The sequence below is a fragment of the Phoca vitulina genome, unplaced genomic scaffold (assembly GCF_004348235.1).
Source record: "Phoca vitulina isolate PV1807 unplaced genomic scaffold, GSC_HSeal_1.0 scaffold9, whole genome shotgun sequence".
Taxonomy (NCBI): domain Eukaryota; kingdom Metazoa; phylum Chordata; class Mammalia; order Carnivora; family Phocidae; genus Phoca; species Phoca vitulina.
The window spans coordinates 44,728,528-44,753,225 of NW_022589712.1; the positions used below are offsets into that span (position 1 = coordinate 44,728,528).

At 37.0% G+C, this 24,698-nt stretch overlaps 1 protein-coding gene across 1 annotated transcript in view; it reads right to left on the reverse strand.

Annotated features, from left to right (window-relative positions):
* Positions 1-9,115, reverse strand: part of RFX6 (regulatory factor X6) — a 56,056-nt gene extending 46,941 nt beyond the window's left edge. The window contains exons 1-4 of the mRNA XM_032407425.1: positions 8,893-9,115; positions 8,430-8,586; positions 5,545-5,668; positions 3,569-3,630 (exon numbers count right to left, since the gene is read on the reverse strand). Coding sequence (XP_032263316.1) covers positions 3,569-3,630; positions 5,545-5,668; positions 8,430-8,586; positions 8,893-9,115 — 566 coding nt within the window. The remainder of the gene's footprint in view (positions 1-3,568; positions 3,631-5,544; positions 5,669-8,429; positions 8,587-8,892) is intronic.
* Between the last annotated feature and the right edge of the window lie 15,583 nt (positions 9,116-24,698).

Here is a 24,698-nt window from a genome sequence, read left to right on the forward strand (position 1 = left end):
ATGCCAACATTGTTATTTTACAGCATGCGTGTGGCTTTGGGCAAGTCAATAATCTTTGAACTGCAGTCTCCTCATTTGTAAAACACAGTAATTCTTTTTTTTAAAAAGATTTTATTTATTTATTTATCAGAGAGAGAGAGAGAGAGCACAAGCAGGGGGGAGCGGCAGGCAGAGGGAGAAGCAGGTTCCCTCCTGAGCAGAGAGCCTGATGTGGGACTTGATCCCAGGACCCTGAGATCATGACCTGAGCCGAAGGCAGAGGCTTAACCAACTGAGCCACCCAGGCGTCCCTAAAACACAGTAATTCTAATCTTGCATTGTCTTTGTGAGGATTTGAGAGTGTGTGGTTGTGCATGTGCTTGTGTGTGTGTGTGTGTGTGTGTGTGCAGTGCTCAATAAATAATAACTTTTAATTGCATTGCTGATGTTTGGATGAACTGAGAGATTAATTTCATATTATTAAGGACAGTCAGGTTGAAAGTATATTCATTTCTCCATCCATTCCTATACTTTAACTCATTTAATTCTCACAACAAACCTGTGAGACAGATACCGTGTACCCTCTTTACTGATGAAAAACCGAACAATTCATCTGGTGTCACACAGCAACTCCATATGGGAGTAATGGGATTAAAGCTTAGAATTGCCCAACTCTAAACTTCATGCTCCTAACTCTAGGCAACTCTTAGAAATAAATAAAGATGGGAAAACTGTCTGGCTAAGAATAAGTACATCAAAACATTGCCAGTTGCAAGATACACAAACTCTACATCTCGCCGTTATCTTTCAACTTACGTAGTTTCCCTATGGAAAATATCTTTTTCCCCAAGATATCGAAATACCATGAATATAACAGGCAAGTTATAAAAAGCAAATGGCATATCAGGAAGGTAGAAAAAAATTCAAATTATTAATGCTTTGCTCTTGGGCACATCTGTTCTTAGATATCAAACACATTGCCTGAAGTTACCACATGTTGTTACATAAACCTAAACACTGGAGCCTCACAGTGTCACAATGGACAGGGTTAATGATTCATCCCTAATCCTAAAGGCTCCTTCTAGGATTAATTGACTTTCTCTGCAGCCTGCCTGCCTGCCCTCTTGCAGATCCTGTGAAGAGGATTTCTCTGCATTGCTTTGCCTTTTTTTCTACTATCTACGTCAAACACCATCTGATCTTTCCTCCACCTACACAATTCAGTAGGAATCAAATTCAGTAGAAATCAGCCAGTTAAACTGATTCAACTTTGAAAAACAAGTCCTCACTTGGTTAGAAGGGAATTCAGTCGTTTTCAATCTGGCATTTCATTCCTCCTTCTCAGACCACAGGTTATTAACATTAATAGGAATCAATTAAATAAGTTTTAATTGATCATCGATTATGTAGTCGACAACAGAAAGGATATGAAAATGAATGAGACAAAGTCTCTATCCTCAAAATATTATCTTCTGGGGCACCTGGGTGGCTCAGTTGGTTAAGCGTCTGCCTTCAGCTTGGGTCATGATCTCAGGGTCCTGGGGTCGAGCCCCGCATTAAGCTCCCTGCTCCACGGGAAGCCTGCTTCTCCCTCTCCCACTCCCCCTGCTTGTGTTCTCTCTCTTGCTGTGTCTCGCTCTGTCAAATAAATAAATAAAATCTTTTAAAAAAATATTATCTTTTGAGGGGAAAAGTTAAGTTGATTTCATATTAAGATAGGTACCAATGAACTGCTGTGAGGGTATAAAGAAAGAGCCTACAAGAAATCAAGAGGTAAGTAAAAATTCAAAAGAAGAGGGGGTTCATGAGGCATTTTTTTCAATGGATAAGCTTTCAACATACCTGTAGGGGAAAGGGCATTTTCCATGGAGGAAGACAGCATAAACAAACGAATGACATTTGAGGGTGAAGCAGAGGGTACTGGGCCCTAATTTGGTGGGAACACAGGCTACAAGCCGAGAAATGAGAAGCAGATGATAAGGTAGGCAAATGGTTTGCCACTAAATCATAATGGACCTTGAATGTCAAAGTGAGAAATATTCGCCATGAGCTGCTAAAACTTTCTGAGCACGACAGACATATGATTGAATGGAAACTTTAGAAGGTCGATTTGGAAGAGTCATACTGACTGGACTGGAAAGACAGAGTGAAGGCCAGATTATGAAAGTGAGAATGGAGAGAGACCAATTCAAGAGAATTCATAGAGTAAGATTTATTCTTTTTGGCAAGTGACTAAGGCTGAGCTATCCACTAGGGTGGTTCCTAGTCACATGTGGGTACTGACCACTGGAAACGTGACTAATCTGAATTGAGATGTGCGATCAGTATAAAATACACCCTGGAGCTCAAACACTTAGCAGGGGAAAAAAGAATGTAAAATATCTCAATAATTTTCATTTTGATTATTTGGTGAAATGACAACATTTTGGATATATTGGATTAAATAAAACATTAAAATCAAATAACATCTGTTCCTTTTTACTTTTTTAAGAGTGGCTACTAGAAACGTTTGAATTAAATATGTGGCTGCATTATATTCCATTGGGCAATGCTGAACTAGATGTTAGGGCAAAGAAGACACTGGATAAGCTAGCAAACGAATGGTAGAAGAGGGAAGAGGACTTAGCAGGTTCTGTGACAGAGAAACCAGGGGAGACACTTCACACATTGATTTATCTTCAGAGGGCTCTGTCAGCAGGTTCACACACTAGACGGGTGCCAAGGAAGATGACTAATGGTAACAATGAGCCAAGGAGTTTCTGTCCAGGTTAAGACATGGGCTAGGACATAAGCATGTGAACAATGGTAAGGGAAGTGAGCAGAGCTACTCTTTCAAGGAACAGCAACGAGAAGCAAAATAACAGAGCAACTGTGAAGAGTAGAGCAGGTTTGAGAGGATTTTATTTTTATCAACCTGAAATAGACCTGAATAGGTTTGTAGGCAGAAGGAAAGGAAACACTGAAAACGCCGCGGACAGAGGCAATCATGGATGAATCAGAACCTGTGCCTGGGGTCCTACAGAGATTGCCACAAGAGAAAAGAAAAGCTGAAGCTATCAAGAGAGAGAACTTACTTTATGTTTCTATGTACATGAAGAGATGACCAAAGAAGTCATTTGTGCAGGTGACTCGTCTTAAAGGGAAAGGAAGAGGATATTAAGAAATCATCACCTGGGAAAGAAACGCAGAGGAAGAACCTGAATCGTACTTCACCTCCTGGCTTTGGCCTTGCCTTTGGGAGTGCTGTGGGCTCCATCTGACCCCCTACTTAGCCATAGACATGTCCCTTTCGTGACACTGGTGCCTTCGTTAGTGGCTTGAGGATTATGACAATGATTCACTTAAATTATTTTATCGGAAGAAATAACATATTATGATTTTTCAGTATAAGTTGTGTTTTTTAAACATCATTCTAAAATTCACTTTCTTTTTCTTCTTAGTTCTTACAGATGGTAAAAATCTGCTTCGTCAAGAAGAGAATACCTGCTTCCACTCACTGATAAAGACAATCCTTATTTTACATGCGTCAGTCCTCACGTACAGTGTATCGTATGTACAGATCTGATATATGCTCATCAGTGGGTCTTACTTTGAATGGCCTCTTGTTCCAAGTCGCCGAGTTGTCAAGAGGGGAAATTTCTGGCGAATTGTCTAAAAGGAAAGTCAATTACTTTAGTTTTTAGGAAGTGTGTGGTTCTATTGCAAGCAACTTGTAACCAATTAATTGGAGAAAGTAAATGTTAAACTTTGAGTAAATATTTAGTCTGGAAGAAGTAACATCATACATGTACCATATTGATAAGCAATAATACATCAGCAGAGGCAGGAAGATACTTTTTTGATGAGATGATCCTACTGCTCTTGTCTCAATTTCTAAAGCGGATCATACCAGTATCTGCTTTCACTTAATGTGACTACGAAAGCAATTATTTATTACATACTTAAAGGAAAAATTTGAGTATCTTTATAATAATTTTATCCAGAGATTTGCCACAACTAAATCTCCATCTCCAACCCTGAGAGAACACAGGAAACTTTCTCTGCCTTACCAGATCTCCACAGCAGTGTTTTAAAGTTTTTCTTTTCTATGTTCTTTTCTCTAAAATTTGCTAAAAATTAGCATTAGTGATTAAAGAACGAAATCTTTTCTACATGAAACAGGAAACTGTATGATCTCCTAAGGGCTCCATGGCAAACTTCTTGTATATGTTCATTTCTTGGGGACTGGTTCTATAGTTTTAATCAGATTCTCAAGGTGCCCCATGACTCCCCAAACAGTTAGGATGATTGCCATAGGTGGACTCATTAAATAGCAACGCTAAAGTGGACATTAGAAATTGCCTTACACAACTTCCTCATTTTAGAGAGTGAGTGAACTGAGTTTTTAAAAAGGTGAAGTGCTTTCAGAAGATCTCACAACAAATTAGTCACTGTCTAGGCCAGAACCTAAAAAATGAGACTACCATGCAGCATATCACACTGACTCCCGTAAGCAGATACGTTTTCAAAATAAATTTATAGATTATTTTATTTTCAAAAACTGAGAAGCCAGACTATACTATTCATTATTTTCTAGACAACGAGTCCCTCTACAGGTTAGAATTTGGATTTCAGTTTACATGCGATGCAATGTTTGAGACTTAAGCTTCCTATAGTTTTTCTTTTTTTTTTTCCATGCAGAACGTGCCCTCTTTAATACCCATCACCAGGCAAACCCATCCCCCCACTCCCCTCCTCCCCTCTAGAACCCTCAGTTTGTTTTTCAGAGTCCATTGTCTCTCATGGTTCATCTCCCCCTCTGATTTCCCCCCTTCATTCTTCCCCTCCTGCTATAGTTTTTCTACGCGATCCTAGGTTCTTAAGACGGCAGAGCATGAGACGAATCTCAAAGAACAAGCCTTTCCCAAGAGACTGATATTGTTTCCTGATTCTCAAAATAAGATCAACATACGTAAATATAGTAATGCCAATTCTATAGATTCCCATCCTAACCATACAGGTTGGGCAGAAAGGAATGTTTTTAAATGAGCAATATTTAATCAATCCTCTCACAACATCTTGGAGTTTGCGGTGTAAACATACCCAGAGTGAAATGGAGAATCAAGGGAACTATTTATGAAAGAAAGTAAAAATCTATTAAAAACCCATATGCTTGGACTAGCTAGACTATAAGCATAGTCACCAATTGCATCAACAAGATACTTGTCACCTCCACTTAATTTTGCTTCTCAATACAGGCCATACCATACTCTTTAACATATTCCTCTTTGAAGGAAAATGTATGTCACTGCTCAAAGGGAGCTTCCTTTAATGTCACATGAACTCTTCTGATAGCCAGGGTTCTAATATTCAAAACATAAAGTAGTTCAAGGTAAAACCTATAGTAGGTAAAATCAAGACAACACATACAGTAGTTCCAAATACACCCGTAAGAATTTCATTTATGCTTGTGAAACAAGTTTCCTAATACTCTGTAAGAAAACTTGCCCAGATGAATGTGTTTCCACACCGTCTACCTGACGTGAGTCGAGTTGTAAAGTAGCGTGGCCAATATGTGTCATTTACCTTGCCAAAGGTGGCTGCGCAGGCTGGCTCCAGTTTCTCTTTCCTGCAGAAATCTAAGTAGTGTGCATAAAGGATGCACCGCGGTAAGCAGACTCCTTCACATACGATGTAATTCTCTTCAAGCCTAAAAAAAAGGCAAAAATTTGGGTCAAACCTTTTCTTTTTTTCTCCTTTCCTTTCCCCTTTCACATTGGTCTAATGACAGCTCTGAATACAAACTCTGTATAAATGGGTTCATGAGCAGACATGAGTAGACTTGCTCTATTCCGGATATTATTAAAAGTCAGATCACAAGAACTAATGTTAGAAGAGCGACAGGCCCAATGCACCCCTGTTAGTGCATTTAAAATACCGTGGTGAACATAATACCTCTCCTGCCTGGTCTATATCCCAAAGAACAAGGTCTTACTTCTATGGAAATCCTCACTATTCATTACGGTTTGCCCCGTGAGATAAAATGGGAATGGTGAAATTGAAGATGATGTTTTTTTTAAAGGATATTCTCAACCCTGAAGGGCTGCCCAGTTTTAGGCCAGCAAATGTTTACAATCTCTAACTTTCATTCACAAACTAGTTCTGAACCCTAAATGGTTAGGGAAGCATGATGATGCATTTATTTGCAAAATACCTAAGAGTAAACTCACTTGCTTAAGTCTGAAATGGTACTGATCTATTTCTCCTCCTACGCCTTGTGCTGTGATCAGTACTGTAACTACCTAATCCATACCATACACTTGAAACACAATGTATGTCTTCAGAGACATTTCCAAATATGACATATATAAATTCAACTCTGTTATAAATATAATTATGTAAATTTTGAAAATTTAGACATAATTCTATTTAACTTGAATGTCTACAATCTCAATTAAACACGATTTACATAAATGTGATAATATATAAGTATTATAAATATCTGAACAACAATCAAGAACTCAGATCTTGTAGATTGTATTCCCAGTTTTTCTAACAATTCAGTAGGTGATTTTGACTAAAATTTATGTATACTAAAATTATAATTATTCCTATATAGGAACAATGCAATATAGAGTATGCATTCAGATTAAAATTGAGTGCAACTATCCAAGATCTCTGATTTAACCTATTCCCAAGACACAGGAGATAAAAGCTAAAAGAGATGTTCATCAGATGTAAAGCATCAGATGTCCATTTTTCTATGAAGAAAGAAAAAAAAGAACCAAAACCCAGTAAGATTTGCATCCATAAAACCAAACACCTAGCTGACAGTTGAAAACTGGAATTACTCAGCCAGATTTTTCACTTTAATTTTCAGCTCTAATTTTTAACATCCCTAATAATCTACACAACCTTAAGGGAAAATTCTCAAAATACAGATAACTCACATCATTTTTTAAAAATATATACATAAGACTCTTTTTTAGGAAAGGCTGTGGAAAATTCAAACAAAAATTACAGCATTTTATAGCTTCAAAAAATATGAAAATCACTAAGAAAACATTCAACTATTTAAAAATTATATTTTAATGGCATGCATAAAATGTCAACTGTTCCCCTGCTGTTTTGAAGTTCTTGTAGGCATTGTCATTACCTTCAAAATACTGAATAATTCCAGCCATGAGTACCATATTAATTTGGGGTATGACATTTTTTTCCTTTAATTATAATGCAATCATATTTACAAAATAAAAAAAAAAAAAGTTTGTTTCCACTCACTTGATTTGAACTGAAAAACTGGAAGTGATCATTTAACAGCTCTCCATAATATATCTTTAATCAACACTTCTGCCCCAATTATCCTAATAAAGTAGTTGTATCCTAAATATTCCAGATAATTAACTCAAATATTTACTGCTTCAGTGTATTTTTAACCAGTAAGTGTGACATCAACTTCCATAGTTAAACCATAACCTTAGAATATTTGATTTATATTTCAAATATTTGAAAAGGTTTAAGTATATAATCACAAAAATTTAGTATATGCAAATTGTAACTCAACTGAAAATAAAATTTACTAGGTTTTTCTGGTAATTTTTTTAGATATTATTTTTTCTATTGTATTTTTCTAAGGTTTAGATCATACTTTACATATAAACATCTTATACAACTAATCAGTAAATAGACCTTTTTAATTATTTGCTTGTTATTTGTAATTTGGGAGGAAATTTATACCCCTATTTCTTCATAGTACATAGGAAAGCTTAGAGTTTTTACTTTAGATCCCTCTTCCTTTTAGATAATATTACAAAATGCTCTCTATATGTAGAAAGCCTACTGATAAACTCTTGGTTTTAAAAGGTTTTCCTCAAAATCCAATTCATGATATTTCATTATAATAAATCATATATGACAGGTGCTATAAAAATAGTTGAACACTTATTTAAGATAATAGTAATATTTTAACTGATTTTTCTATGTCTTCTCATTCACACATATTTCACCTAATGACCAATACACAATTGTTAATTTGCCCTCACATGGATAAAGACAGTATTAAGGTACTTCCTCCTTATAAGTTGTTTTAAAGAATCATGTTTTATAAACACAAAACTACCACATAACAAATATATAATAAGGACCAAATTGATTTTATGTTAAGAAAGCAAGTCATAAAAACATTTGTCATTGCTGACATTTGACAAAATTATAGTTTGGGTCAATAATGAACAAAGTGATGGGGTTTTGCATTGCAGATCATTTTTTATCAATACCAGAATATGTCTCCATACCAAATATTCAGTGAAAAAAAATGGATAAATTTCCTATTGGTATTTTAAACTTCCCCCAAAAAGTTTGAGGGAGAAGCAAACTGAGAAAAGCAGATTCTGAAGATACTTTTTTTTTTTTTTAAATACTGACTTTTAAGACTCAACAGGTGCTGAAGTGTACCCCTGTGGGAGTCTTACCATTGCAGGGTGAGCTGAGTCTGCTTCTTTTTATCCTTCATCATCTGCGTGATGGTTTTTTTCTGAGAGAGGTGTAGATCGGCTGCTTTGGTTTTGTTGTCGTGACTCTCTCCATCCTCTTCTTCAGAGGAAAAGTTACCATTGCTTAAATGCATTTCTGATTGCAAGTTGAAAGAATGATAAAGAAAATCAGAATGTGAAATCAATTAAATAGTCTCTAAAAGTACCCTGGCGTCAAACGCGGTGGTCTAAGGGGGGGTGGGGGCGGTGAGAGGAGAACTATGTAAAATCCCTTAGAGTTCATTTCCAGTTGACAAATATTTTCCTGGGGAAAATACAAAGATCTGGACTGAACATTCTACATACATGTTACGTTTGCGATGTGTTTACTTTTATTATTGGATGCCCTTCTTAGAATTCACCCGCTCCCCAGTCACCTCCCCCGCGAGGGCAGAGCACTCACCTGATTTAACTCCCACCGGCAGCTCCGGGTCTTCCCCTCTCTCCGCGCTGCCCAGCGCGCCCCCGGGCTGCGCTTCAGCCTCCAGGTACACCCTTTCCTCGGGGTAAATGAGCAAGCCCTTGCCCAAGAGCTGCACACAGCACTCCCCCTGGGCCTCAGGGGAAACTTGGGGCGAAGGCTGCGCCCGCAGGAAGGCGTCTTCCAGCACCGGGACCTTGGCCATCCTCCTGGCCGCGGGAGACCTGCGCACCCGCCGCTCGGCCGGCGCCCCGCGGAGCCCGGATCCCAGAGCCCGGGGCGGGGCGGGGCGGGGCGGGGCTGGGGACCTGCGGCCGCAGGGGCGGGGGCGGAGGCCGCAGGCTCCCCGGCCCCCGGGCGTCGCGGAGAAGGAAGGCAGTGCACAGGTACAGCTCAGACCTGGGAACCGGGTGGGCCGAGGCGGGACTGCCTTTCTCCACCTGTCTGAGGTCTGGGCAGATGCTCAACTAGGAACTCACTTCCCCACCTGCGCCCGTCTCGCCGGGAGTCCCATTCCCATCTTACCCCTTCTTTCCTCCCTTTCTTACATCTTGCGCTGGACCGGAGGACACTTTTCACACCCAAAGCTCCCAGAAAGATCTGAGAAAACCCCACTCTCTTGTCCGAGGGAAGAGTGGCTGCAGCTGTCCCCATCCCTAGTCTCTTCAGACACAAACGACGCCCTGGCCGGGCAGCCTTGATTCTGCGAAGCGGGGCAGAGGTGGACCCTAGAGCACCGCTCAGTCTTTGCACCCCTGAGCCTGGTTTGTTTTTTCTCGGATTAATCTTAGGGGTTGGTGAAGGTTCTTCTCAGAGACTTGGGGACAGACGCCATCGCATCACCCGCGTGTCCGGACTGCCCCGCTCGCGGATGCACAAGGGCTCAGAATCCCAGGCCTCGCCTCTTTTGAGGATTCATTTGCTCCCTGCAGTATTTTGTGACTTCAAGCATCCCTGACAATTCCTCATCTATTATACCTAGGGGTAGTCCAATGGACGTTTGTTGAGATGAAGAATGAAATCGCCGTATTTCATTTCCAATCCAAAATGACAAGAGAGTCATGCAGGGTGCAAAAAATGATAACTTGTGCTCTTTTGAAGAAGGAGAAATCAGTTTAGAGTTGGGGTGTGTGTTGCCTGACTGCCACATAATCTTTCATTCCTTCCATCTTCTGTTCTTTTGACAAATATGTCCTGTGCTTACTGTATGCCTAGCCCCCCCCCCCCAAAAAGCAAGGAATATGCTTTGGTTCACCTTGCCTCACCACAACCAACAACCTGCCATCCTCTCCTGGAGCATTAGAAAGAGAAATCACCCCTGAACTTGAATTTAATATTAATCTACATTACATCAAAATTTTACTTAGGAAAAACAAAATGGGACTCACGGTGGTGGATGGCTGAATGGGTGAATTATTGAGAGGGGTAATATAATCTAAGAGCATTACCCTGCTTAAGCAGCCGAGATTATGGACGTGTTTGAACCTTTCCCTGTTTTTAGCACCACTTGTTGGGAAAGGCATCACTTTGCCGTCAAAGATTTTCTTCCTACCTGGTACTTCCAGCAGCAGGTCCAGGCTGGGGCCACCCACCCATCCGTACATCCAAAGGTTGGAGGCTATTACCCACCCCTCCCTCAGGGAGAACTTTGTCTATCAGTCTTCTCCACCCAGTTCCGCAAAAGCCCCAGAACTTTCTCAGTCCATGGAGCTTAGCTCTTCAAGTTTAGAATGTTTCCTCTTTATAGAGATACCCTCAGATTCATCCTATAAAAATTCTAGTGATTAACTATGTGTACACAAAAAGATTCTACTACTTATATCACATAAACAGAAAAAACATATTCAGGAATATTATTGGGAATTCTTTTTGAATTTTTAAAAATGCTGACCACTTGCTATCCAGGCTAATTGTGTGTGTGTGTGTGTGTGTGTGTGTGTGTGTGTGTGTGTGAGTCATACAAACACTAAATGAGTATCTGGCACGGGGCGCCTGGGTGGCTCAGCTGGTTAAGCGACTGCCTTCAGCTCAGGTCATGATCCCAGGGTTCTGGGATCGAGCCCCGCATCGGGCTCCCTGCTCAGCCGGAAGCCTGCTTCTTCCTCTCCCACTCCCCCTGCTTGTGTTCCCTCTCACGCTGTATCTCTCTCTCTCTCTCCCTGTCAATTAAATAAATAAATAAAATCTTTAAAAAAAAAAATAAATGAGTATCTGGCAATTACCCAGTTGAATTATCAATGGAAACACAAACCAAGCTCATTTAATGCCCTTAGTGAAATTTTTGCCTTAATTTTAAGTAAACCATCTGCCTAACAAAATAACATTTAAGTTCTTTGTGCTTCTAGTTAAAAATATAAATTAAATAGAACCATAACAAGTAAAGAAATTGAATCAGTAATCAAAAACTTCCACATAGGGGCCCCTGGGTGGGCCAGTCTGTTAAGCGTCTGCCTTTGGCTTAGGTTGTGATCCCAGGGTCCTGGGATCCAGCCCCTTAAGCCCTGTGTTGGGTTCCCTGCTCAGTGGAGAGTCTGCTTCTCCCTCTGGGCACCGCCCCCCACTTGTGCCCTCTCTTTCTCTCTCTCTCAAATAAATAAATAAAATCTTAAAAAAAAAAAAAAAAACCTTCCACATAAAAATCCTAGGACAAAAGGCTTCACTGGTGAGCTACACTAAATCTTAAAAAATAATTAATGCCAATTCTTCTCAAACTTATAAGAACAAGTGAAAACAGTGCTCAAAAGGGGGAAGGGGAAGTGTCATTATCCTAAATTTTTATTTGTAATTATTATAATTAATTTGAGCTCATGAGACCAATGTTTTAAAGAAGTAATAATGATAAAGAAGTCATAATATCTTAGGGAGGAAAATAGGTAAATATGGAGAATGATCTCTTAAATAGTGATTCTTAACATTTTGTTTTTTAAATTCCCTTTAAGAAATTTATGTAAGCCATAAACTCTCTCCCTGGAGGGGGAAATATATATATATATATATATATATATATATATATATATATACACACACACACAAAATTCCGCATGCAATTTGACAGATCCCAAGTTAAAAAAAAATCTAAAAAGGTTTATTCAGTTTTAAGAAAAGGGCATAATGATATCTGGAACAGGAGATTCTTGGAAGTTCCCAATGACAGTGTCTTTGTGACTGGAAGCCCCACATTAAAGGGGAAATAAAAGGAATTTGGAGTCACACACATTTGCACTCATTCTCTTTGTGACTCTGGGGACTTAACCTTTGTTTCCTTCTCTCTCAATTTTCTGAGCACCCTTTCCCCAGCTTCCAACTCATTTGGTTATCAGTCACCATCTCCACCACCACCACCTGAGCACAGGGACCGCCCTTGGTTACCAGACCGCCATTGCCCATAGTCAGAGAGCCCAAGAGCCTCAGTGTCTGCACACTCCATGGGTTTCCCTTAACCAATGACTGGTGATTAGGGAGAATAAAAGCCTAGTTCTTTGACCTCATGGTAGATAAATCAGAGTTGCAATTTACAACTCAGAGCTCCTTTGTGGAATTGGACTAAAGCATCCTCAGCTGGACAATTCCTGAAATCCCATCCTTGCTTGTTTTTTCCTCCTTCACTGTCCTGCTATCTCTACTCCCTTACCTGGTTCTCCTGGAAATATTTCCTTAAAAATCACTTGTAGATGACTACTTCACTCAAGTTCTACTGACAAAGACATCACATTATAGGGCTTATGTAAGAATTAAATGAAATATTATAAAGACAAAATACAATACCTGGAACAGTAAGCTCTCTGAAACTTTAGATCTCTTTTAGTGCTCATGGGCAAGGAAAGAAATTTTTCTCTTTCATTGCAAAATGATTCTGAAAAACATCTTTCTCCTTTCCTAGACTATTCCTGGGCTTAGTATGATCTGGAGGGATCATATACTATGAAACTTTCTTCTGTGAAAACACATGTCTCCTCTAATTTTTCTTCTTTTCACCAAGATTACTTTTTAAATATGGAAAATACTTCTTATTCTGCCTTCAGGTAATAAATTTCACATAGTTGCTGATTTCAAATAAAAAGTAAGGACAGTTATGAACTAACAACAGAGCCCAAAAATACATGAAGCAAATACTGATTTTGACAAAGGCACCAAAACCCTTCAATGGAGAAAGGATAAACTTCAACAAATGTTGCTGAAACAATCAGATATCCACATGCAAGAGAAACCCTTTTCCACATGAATTTGAAACTCTCCTTCATGCTACATACAAAAATGACCACAAAACAGATCAATGACTTAAATATAAAAGCTAAAACTGTACAACTCTTAGAAGAAAACCTAGGTATAAATCTTCATTGCCCTGGATTAAGCAAATATTTCTTAAATATGACACCAAAAGCACAGGCAACAAATGAAAAAATAGACACACTGAACTCCATTAAAATGTGCGCATCAAAGGACCCTGTCAAGAAAGTGAAAAGACAGCATACAGATTGGCAGAATAGTTGAAAATCATCTATCTAATAAGAGTGTAGTACCCAGAATATACAAAGAATTCTTATAATTTGATAGTCAAAAGGTAATAGCCCAATTTAAAAATGGGTAAAATATTTGCATAGACATTTCTCCAAAGAAGATATACAAACAACCAATAAGTACATGAAAAGATGCTCAATATCATTTGCATTAGGGAAATGCAAATCAAACCCACAGTTGGATAATACTTCACTCCCACTAGGATTAGAATAGCTATAATTTTTTAAGAAAGAAAGTAAATGTTGGTGAGGATGTGGAGGAAAAAGGAACCCTCATGCACTGCTGGTGGGAATGTAAACTGGTGCAGCCACTGTGGAAAAGAGTTTGGCAGTTCCTCAAAATTTAAACAGCATTCCCAGATAACCCAGGAATTCCATTACTAGGTTTATGCTCAAGAGAACTAAAAACATATGTTCACACAAAAGCTTGCATGCAAATGTTTGTAGAAGGGTTATGCATCATAGTCAAGGTAGATACAACCCAAATGCCCATCAGCTGTGGAACAGAGCAATACAATTTGATATATCCATAAAAAGGAATATTATTCAGCCATAAAAAATGAGGCACTGAAACATGCCATAATATGGACGAAGCTTGAAAACATGCTACGTGAATGAAGTCAAATATAAAAGGTCACATATTATATGGTTCTGTTTATGTGAAATGTCCAGAATAAGCAAATCCATAGAGACAGAAAGTAGATCAGTGATTTCCAGGGGTTGGAGGGAGAGGGTGATGGGAAGTGACTGCTTAATGAATATGGAGTTTCTTTTTTGGGTAATGAAAATGTTCTGGAATGAAAGGTGACAGTTGCATAACATTGTGAGGATGCTAAAAACCACTGGCGTGTACCCTTCATAATGGTCAAAATGGTGAATTTTATCTCAATAAAGAAAAAATTTTTTAAATAAGCAAAGTCAGGTTATAAAGAAACTACTTAAGAATCTGATAGATTCTGGGGCGCCTGGGTGGCTCAGTTGGTTAGGCGACTGCCCTCGGCTCAGGTCATGATCCTGGAGTCCCGGGATCGAGTCCCACATCTGGCTCCCTGCTTAGCAAGGAGTCTGCTTCTCCCTCTGACCCTCCCCCCTCTCGTGTGCTCTTTCTCTCTCTCTCTCTCATTCTCGCTCTCTCAAATAAATAAATAAATAAATAAATAATCTTTAAAAAAAAAGGATCTGTTAGACTCTTACCAGATAAAAATCACTAATTTGGACAAACTTCACAGGCTTATTCTTAAAATATGAACCATACTTTTGTAATTGTCCTGTAAATTTCAATGAATTATATCTTGATTCCTTCTTCAAGTCTCATTTCTTCCTCCTTCAAACTTGGTTGTGCCATATTAATTTAATTTTTTCTTTCTTTATCTCTCTTTTGTGTTTATTGCATGTAGGATGAGAAGGAAATAGTAGGAAATGGGGAATGAAGAGGAGAAGGGAGAGAAAGGGTTAAGAAATGATTGAAAAGACTGAAGGAGTCAGTAAAATTAAAAAAAAAAAAAATGAAAGATGAAATTCATCCAGTTAGTTAGAAGTTAGGAGACGGAGCTGATGGCTCCAGTCTCCGTATGGGCAGAACCATTTTTTCCAGAACTGCAGATCAATGTGAAAGGTAAATTAATTTGGAGAAAATCCAGGAAAGGGCTTTTCTAGGCAGCTACAACCGGATTACATCTGGGCAGTGATCAGGGCCAGGCAAGGGAGTGTCTGGTTGGAAATGCAGTGAGTGGCGGGCACTAAGGTGATTTAAAGGAAGAATCAGTATTTCCTGGTGACTAATGGGTAGGTCTTGCATGGAACAGAAAAGTTATTTCTCAGATTGCAGTCTTTAGGAGCTATCAAGGAAAATAAGAAGGACTTTCCGTGTAAAATAATTGCTCAAATAGTGGCTCTGGGCCCCAGAACTCACTATAGGCATTGCCAAACACAATGTTACCAGACAGAGAACTCATGAAAAACAGCTACCTCTTTTCCCACCATCATTCCAAAAACAGACATGTGTCTTAAGCTCAGAACAGGGACTTCAGCCTGAACTGGGGCCCAGAGCTAATAACAGCACTGAACCATAAGTGTCTCTATTGAGAGCTGCTGAAACCCAGCCCAGTGTCTAGACATTTCATCATTTTCCTCAAGGCTGTGAGAAGATGCTCTTCTTGATTTGTAACTCTCCATACTGTAAATCCTACTGAGTGACTGATGCAAGTATGTTTATTTGTTGTTCTATATGTTGTTTAGGAAAATAGAAATGCATTACACTCATAACTTTCCTCTAGGTTAAAATTGTTTCAAAATAAAATTTTAAAAGTGTGGTAAGCTTTTTTAACTTTAGTAAAAGTTGACCTATACTTGTTTATAAAAAAAAATATTTACATAATTCTAGGGGTGTCTATGTATACATAAAATATGTTAAAGCCAAGGATATATGTGTTTTTATTACAATGCTACTGTTAAAAATGGTAAGAATACATTTAAAATACTTCAATATTCACTTCTCTAATTAAATTAAAGTCACTCTATTTTTTATGGAAAGTTTACTTTGTTCAACCTTTACATCCAGTGTCTCCAGTAACCTTTATCCTTCACATATAAAAAACCACTTAGCTCTCTCTCCATTTCCAATTAAAAGATAGTCTAATGATCTTTTCTAGATTAATATAAAACTAATTATATGTTTGCAATAGTGAAGAAAGAAAATAGGCTAGGTTAGTCTGTATATAAAAGTAAGTAATGTGCTGCTTTATGTGTATCTGAGATCTTCTTATATTGTATTATATATTGCATATATTATAATAAATATAATAAATAGCAAAAACATGACTTACAATTCAAATTAAATATTAAATGTATATGTTAAATAACAACTGATACATAGTAGATATCTACCAAATATTTGTTATAAAAATGAATAGAAAGTAGTGGCAACCCTCTATCTTCTCCTTCATTCAACCAAAAATAATTTATCATGACCTGGGGGTTCAAAAATAAGGAAGACATGACACTTCTCCATTCCATACTCTCGGTGTAGTGGAAAAGGCAGATATATTAGAATACAACATGATGAATATTAAAAGGGTGATAAGCACAAAGTGCTTTAGGAGCACAGAGCCAAGAATGACCAGCTCAGGCAAGGGCAGCCTTGGTCCAAGAAGGACAGGCAGAAGGTTTCATAGAGAATATAACATTTGAACTAGTCTTGAAGGGCTGGTATGCAATCACAGGTGGAAGACAGAAGGAACAGAATGTGCACAGGCACAGAGGCAAGAAAGACAAGGCTGGTTGAAGGAATCAATAGCTGGGTGCAGTTGGAGGATAAGGAACATCATGGAACATGAATGATCATGAGTTAAGATCAGATCTTGAAGGCCTTGTTCAAGCTAACAAATACACATGATAACTAATAATAACACATCACTGAGGGGTTTTAGGAAAAAAGTATAAAGAATGAGTGGATTGTGAGGCAGGGAAATTAGGAAGACCATGTGATAAAACAAAGGCCTGGCCTAGGACAATGGCAGTGAAGACAGAAAAAAAGAGGTGATTCAAGAACATAATAAGCATTGATACATGGTGATTGTGACAGATTTTTACAGTATTGGCCCCTTCAGTGATTCATGAATCCTTCATTTATGCCACTGAGTAATCCCATCCTATGTTGATTCTGAGCTTGGCCATTAGCAGACATCAAGCAGAGGCTTGAAAAGCATTTATGCATTGGGGTTTCACTTCTCTCACTGATGCTGAAAACCCTGAGACCATCACCATGTGGCCAAGCCCAGACTAGCTTGCTAGAAACATGTCATACCCATTACTCTAGTTACCAGCCAGAATTAACCAATAACTAGAACCAACTACAAGACACGTGAGTGATGTTAAATGAAGCCATTTTACAATAACCAGCCTCTGGCTAACTTACCAGCTCAGTGCAATGTCATAAGTGAGGCTTAGGAGTAAGCTCAGCCCAAATTTCTGGCCCATAGAATTGTGCACTAAAAAATAATTATGGTTTCAAGCCACTAAATTTGGGGGTGGTTTGTTACATAGCAAAAACTAAGTGATACAGTAATGGATTAGTTGATAGTTTATCTCCTTGGATGCCACAAAAAGTTGGTTGAACTGTAGAACTTAGGAGTAGCAGCAGCGAGTGGGAAAAAGTTTGAAGAGTGAGTGTGGACTGATTTTGTTTGGTTTTCATGGTGTTTTTTTGTTTGCATTTGTTTTTTAGATGAAGAATAGAACTCAAAGGTGAGGGAAGTTTTGAATAATCAAACTTACTTCAAAGGGTTCATATAAAGATCAAATGCAATGATATACACAAAAACACCAAAAGAAAAATAATTGTTACCTTATAGGTCTGTATATATGTGGATTATACGTACTTTATTTTCTATTTGACTTTAGGAATTCACACATTCCTGTGTGAATGTGGCTATACACATACAGAGAGAGAGATATACACACATCCCATTTTGGGGAGAAACAACTTGGGGTGCCCCAGTACACTTTAAAACAGCTCCCTAAAGTTTCTTACTATAGGAAGGATATAATTTTCACAGGCATGATTCTTCTACTTCCAAACACAGAGAATTGTGCATTTCCTTCTTCAAAATGAAGTGTCCACACAGTGTCCACACAGAGACACATGTTATGGGTGTGTGAACCCTAAACCCTCCAAATAAATTAAGCATGTTTAAGGCTAAACAAACTCAACTCTATTTTTGAATTTTTTAGTTATAATACTTACCGCATATTTTCCTAGTGGCCTTGGGGCTGGGGTGCCTATTATTCCAAATAATAAGTTATATAATCAGATATGCTAGTTTATCAACATTTAATTTCAAAACACAATGTGTAGTCTACAAGAGGAAGACAATAAACTGTTTCATGTCATATCAGTGTTCACTTGGGAGAAATGGGCAAGACCAGAATGTTTTTCAGCCTTAATATTCCTATCATAACAGGGCAAATAATTGAAATTAGAAGACTTATATTGTAAGCATAAAGTTTTAGTCATGTTTTACCTACTGTCATGGCTAATATAGAAGAAACTAGGTGATCTAAAATTTAAGGCAGTATGCATGATTTCTCATAAATTTGTTTTTAATAGTTTGTAATCAATAGATGGTTCCAAACTTTTCTTCTCAGTGTACTTCTGTATATCACTCCTTAATTGTGAAATACACTCTAAATGTTTCCTTTATTTAGAATCCCTCTTCCACGAATATTGAAGATTGTAGTTTTTATTTCTTCTCAGTCTTCCCATTTTTTTGTATTTTATAAAAGAGACATGTGAAGATGCTGATTGTAATCATTTTGTTGTATATAATAATTTGATTAATAATTATTAGTAATTTTGCTGAATACATTGCTTTTTAAATACAATATTGAAATCAGTAACTCTTTTCAGAACTCATGTAATTTCTCTAAGCTACACAAGATTAGTTTTGCTTAAACTGTTAATTGTGTAACTATGCCTACTAACTCCAGGCTGTGGTTCTAAGATTGTGTATACAATGCATTTATTCCTCATGCCTCACTCTGTCTGAAGGCTTTTGAGCTCAACGCATCATCTTTACGGAACAATTTATCAATTGGAGTTGCTGAGTAAATGCTACTCTTTCCATAACTGTTTGTTTATTTATTTATTTATTTATTTTTTTATTTGGGTGCCAGTAGAGGATAAATAATGAGAGAATGGCATAATAAATTAGGTCAAGAGAAAAGATAGTTGGTTATATCTAACATAAGGATTAAGATGATACTTCTTGAAGTTGGACCATCTGCACCAGCGTTATCCAAAGTACATGTGAAATATGCAGATACCCACCTCAGACCCGGGGAATCACTGCATAAAATGGATTTCAGCAATTCAGTGTCTTGTATTATAAATTTCTCCCATTAAGACAAGGAAAGTTGGCCTTTAGAAGACGTGAGGAAGGATAATGTGTCCCAGCCTAAGTCATAGTCTAAAATCTTAGAGAGATAATAGAGGATGCTTTCAGGCAGATTATGGCTCATTCGGAAAGACAGTGTGGAGGAAAGAGTGAAAGGAGGGAGGAAGGAAGAGTGAAGTGGGCAGGCTGAGGAATGAGAAGATGATCACAATCTCCCAGTAGCCTCAGTGGTGTTTTCCTGGTTTTTCATACCATGGTTGATGTAGAAAATGGCAATGTTCTATACAGCACATTGGGGTAAACAGATGAGTCTGCTCCTAGAAAGGAGGAAGCAGACCAGAGATTCTGAACACTGCAAGAGACAGGGGATCAATGCCATCTCCATGCAGATACCCTGTTGGGAAAATGCTCCAGGGAACATCCATCTCTCTATTGGTGTTCATCACTGCATGCTCTCAGCAAAGGCTGGCACTGGCTTTATCTTCTCTACTTTGAAGAATAGGAAGGTTAATACCAGGATGTTGCAGGACCATTTTCCAGCTCCTTGTAAAGAAGGACATGGGAGAGTTTCCCCATTTCCACAGTCAATTATGGAATCCTATTAAGTGGATATAATATTACATGTAGGACATTTTTCTTGATTACTCTATGCTATTTACATTTGAATGAAATAATTTAATTGTTGTATTAGAAAGCATGTACAATTTATATATCTTGTCTTTTCAGTTAGCTATCTATGATGATATGAAGTGAAATTTTAAGAGAATTTTTATTACTTTACATAAAATATGAGACTATAATATAAATAACAAAATATAAAATAAGAAAGTACAAAATATATAGAAAGGCGATAGAACTTGTTTTAATCCTTAGATGAAAATTACTTACATGTTGGCATCTTAAAAAAAAAATCGTGTATTCCAGATTAAAAAAATGAATAAAGATGAGGAGAAGAAATCAACAAGAGATAAAGAAGTAAAAAACCAGCTTTGATATTAACTTTTATAAAACCAAAAATAGCTAAAAACATCAAATGATTAATATTTCAAATAAAAAATGCTTATTGATCATTTTCCTAAATTATGTAGTACTAAAAACGTGAGTTTCCATATATACATGTCAAACTAGGTTGAATTTTAGTTCAACATTATATCTTTCAACGTTAATCGGGTGCATCAAAATAAATCAGAATATATAACTTTGAAAATAATGCATCAACTTAAAAAAAATTAAATGGCACATAGTACTAAAAGTAAACTATAGTAACATTTATACTAACATGGAAAGCAAATAACGATCACACATTTTGGGTTGATCTACTTGTAATTTCTGTTTACTCATGTCTCCAGAAACCTAACTCATTGACAAGTAGGGCCACTTAAAATCAGATGTTGCATCTTAAGTTGCATATTAAGCCTACTCACCAACTGACAGTAATGTGAACTAAGCTTCAGTTTTATGAACTGAATAAATAGCTACTTCATCCTTACAGCATAGATATTATAACTACTAATTTTTAACCTAAATCACATCAAAAAGGTGGTTGATGATCTGTTTCTAACTATGAGTTAATTTTGAAGGGAGACATGAGAGACATAAAAAGTAATTGATCCCTCCAGAGATAGTAGGGCAATTATCAAGGTCATTATATGACTTGCTAGTGGACCACATAAGGAAAATTAGACTAATGGAAAATTCTCCTACAATGTTTCCATTAAATAATCTATGGATTGCCAGCTGCTTTCAGAATTCACTTAGAGTTAGAAATAAGAAAATTGAAGACGACTATAAAAAAAAGAAAATTGCAATGGTTGAGACAGGAAGTGATCAAAGGTAAAAAGAAGAGTTTTAGTTGAGTCAGGGTCATGGTAAGGACGATTTCTGTTTTGACCCTGTTCCAGTGTACTGGTAATTACAAACCTATGGAGAGAAAAGGTAATTCCACAGTGCCAACATATGGCATATGTTGGACTTCCAATTGTTTCATCATCCACTTTGATGTGAATGAATCAAATATTAAGCTAGAAAAATTGGTACTCATGAAAATTTGTGGAAATATGAATGCATGTCATAGATAATAAAATCCTAGGTTTAACTTTTTTCAAAAATTTTTAAAGATTTTATTTATTTATTTGAGAGAGAGCACAGAGGGAGAGGGAGAGGGAGAAGCAGCCTCCCCGCTGAGCAGGGAGCCTGATGCGGGGCTTGATCCCAGGACCCCGGGACCACGATCTGAGTCGAAGGCAGATGCTTAACCAACTGAGTCACCCAGGCGCCCCTGCGTTTAACTTTAAAGTTAAGATTATAAAGTGATTTTTAAAAAACTCATGACCTTCCAATGTCTTAAGATTCACTGCACCAGAGAATGGAAGGATATGAATAATATCTTTACTACTTCATTCATTGAGCAGTAGGCAGGATGTGCTCTCTGTAGTGTTAACTGTGGAAAACCCTGCAGGAAATGGAGCTCCCTCCCTGTCAGGGATGCACTTTAACTCGTGTAGAGAGAGAAGAATACATCCAGGCTTGCTGAGTAAGCAGGCTTCTTAGTTTCACCCAACAAACCATCTCTGCACAACAGATTAACGACACCCAAAGAAACCTGAACTCACATTCACCTGTGTACAGTCCTGAAGTCCAGCAAGGAAATAAGAAATGCTGATAAGAATATGGAGAATGAGACAAAGGGAAATGGAAAAAAAACAAAAACTAAGTGTTGATATATTTGAATGCAAATTCAAGACCCAAAGGAAATAACCAAGATAAACTGAAAGGAGTAGATTTTGGCACAACTAGAAAAACACATGGTGGAATAATAGCATATTGAATCCTATGAGCCAGAATAGAGGAGCATTCCTCAGGAATGAAAGAATAAATGTAGAGAATTTATCAATATCTATATTATTAATAGCATATAACACTTTGCTCATAATGTTTATTATAGGAATTCATTAACTTATTTGGTTTCAATAATAACATATCATATACCAAACACATTATGGGCAATATGTTAAGTACTTTATACCTTATGTCATTTTATCTTCACTGGTTCTATGAGGTAGGTGCGAATATGGCTTTTTGACAGATGTAGAAACTGAGACTCAAAAATGGAAGTGACTTGCCAAACATCTCATGATTAGTAAGTGAGGAAACAGGAATGAACCCAGCCCTGACTGATGTAAAGGTTCATATCTTAATTATTACAATGCCAAACTTGTTGGACCCCCCCACCAACACAAGCACCAGGCCTGTCTCATACATGCTTGGACCAGTGTTTCTCAGTCCTACCAACACACGTCCCCACCCCAGGCCCCATTTTATAGCAAATGTTTTGTAATATTCTCCTTACTACACCAAAAGAAAGTTACAGTAAACTATATACATATATTTAGTCAATGTAATGTACTGGCTCTAATATAAAGAGTAAACTAAAGAAAGATTATTAATAATAAATAATAGGCATTTCAACAGATACATGCTCAGGCATGACAATGCTAAAACACTTTATTAAGAAATTTGATGTTTGCATCTAAACATAGAATCACCATAACGGAAGAGTAATACACACACAGAGCTTTTTTGGTCACTAAAATACATAAGAGGTATTGCCATTGGTAATGCAATTTTCTGAGATAGTAAGCAACTGTTGTGAGATTTCTATGCAAAATATGGTCATTATATTAGCATAAAACAAAGTAGAATTCAAGACAAGGAATATTATCCGAGATAGAGACATTGCATATTGATAAGAGGGGTAATTCTTTAAGACCTTAATATGTATGCATCTAATAACAAAACTTCAAAATTTGTGAAGTAAAAACTGAGAACTAAAGGAAGAAACAGAAAGTCCACAATTATAGAGATTTTGGCATTCATCTCTTAATAATTAGTAGAACTAAGTAGACAAAAAACTAGTAAGGATATAGAAGATCTGAACAAAACTATCAAGCAACTTGATCTAATTGATATTTACAAATCACTGTACCCAACGATTATATACACATTTCTTTTCAAGAGTATGTGGGACATTTACGAAACATACTAACCTATTAAGAAACAACTATCAGCATACTTCAAAAGGTTGAAACCTTACAGGGCTTATTTTGAATAGAATTAAATTAGAAATTAGCAACAGAAAGATATCTAGAAAATCCCCACATATTTGGAAATAATACATTCCTAAGTAATACATGGGTCAAAGGGGGAAAAAAATCACAAGAGAAAAAAAATATATTTTAACTAAATGATAATAAAAACATAATCTATAAAAATTTGATTTTGAACAAAAATTGGTGAGATTCAGCTATTGCAGTACTTACAGGAAAATTTATAGTTTTAAAATGACTGTACTAATAAAGAAAAAAGGGTTTAAAATCCGTGATCTAAGTTCCTATCTCAAGAAGTTAGCAAAAGAGAAGCAAATTAAAACCAAGTAAGTAGAAGGAAAGGCATAATAAAAATATGAGGAAAAATTATTTCAATAAAAAACAAACAAACATTAAAGAATATTCAGAAAGTTGCATATTTGAGAAGATTAACAAAAGTTATAAACCCCTAGCGAGAATAATTTTTTAAAAGAGTAAGATAAAACACAAATGACTACTCTCAAGTATAAAAGAGATCCTACTATAGATCCTGGATATAGCAAAAGGCAGTATTTATGAACAATGTTTGACCAATAAATTTTAAAATCTAGACAAAATGGACAATTTTTTTCCAAAACACAACTCATTAACGCTGATTCAACAAGCAATGGAAAATCAGAATAGCTCTATTCTATTTTTAAAAATTGAAATCACAATCAAAACTTTTTCCATAAAATTACAAGTCTGAATGGCTTCATTAGGGCTTCCCATCAAATATTTAAAGAAAAAATAATGTCACTCACACAAATTTTCACAAAAATAGAGGAGGAAATACTTTCCAATTCATTTTATAAGTTCAGCAAAACCCCACTACCAAAAGCTGACAAAGACATTACACAAAAATTTTCAGCAAAATTGAATCCAACAAGATATTATTTGGATGACCCATTATGAAAAAGAGCTTTTATTCTGGGAATGCAAGCATACTTTGACATTCTAAAATCAACCAATATCTTTCACTACCTTAACAGAATAAAGAAAAACAAACATCTCAATAAACACAGAAAAGGCATTTGACATAATTCAACACCCGTTCAGGTAAAAGCACTCAGCAAACAAGGAGAGTTGGGATTTAATTGGGCTCACAAGGGAGGAAACCATTAGAGAAAAAAAATTAATAAAAAATTAGCTGAGGCACTGCTTTGCCTATTGTCTCACAAAAGGAATTGCATTGGTAAAATTGCTTTGCAATTTAGGTTTGCAAGCAGTCACAAAGGTGGTGAGGATGATGA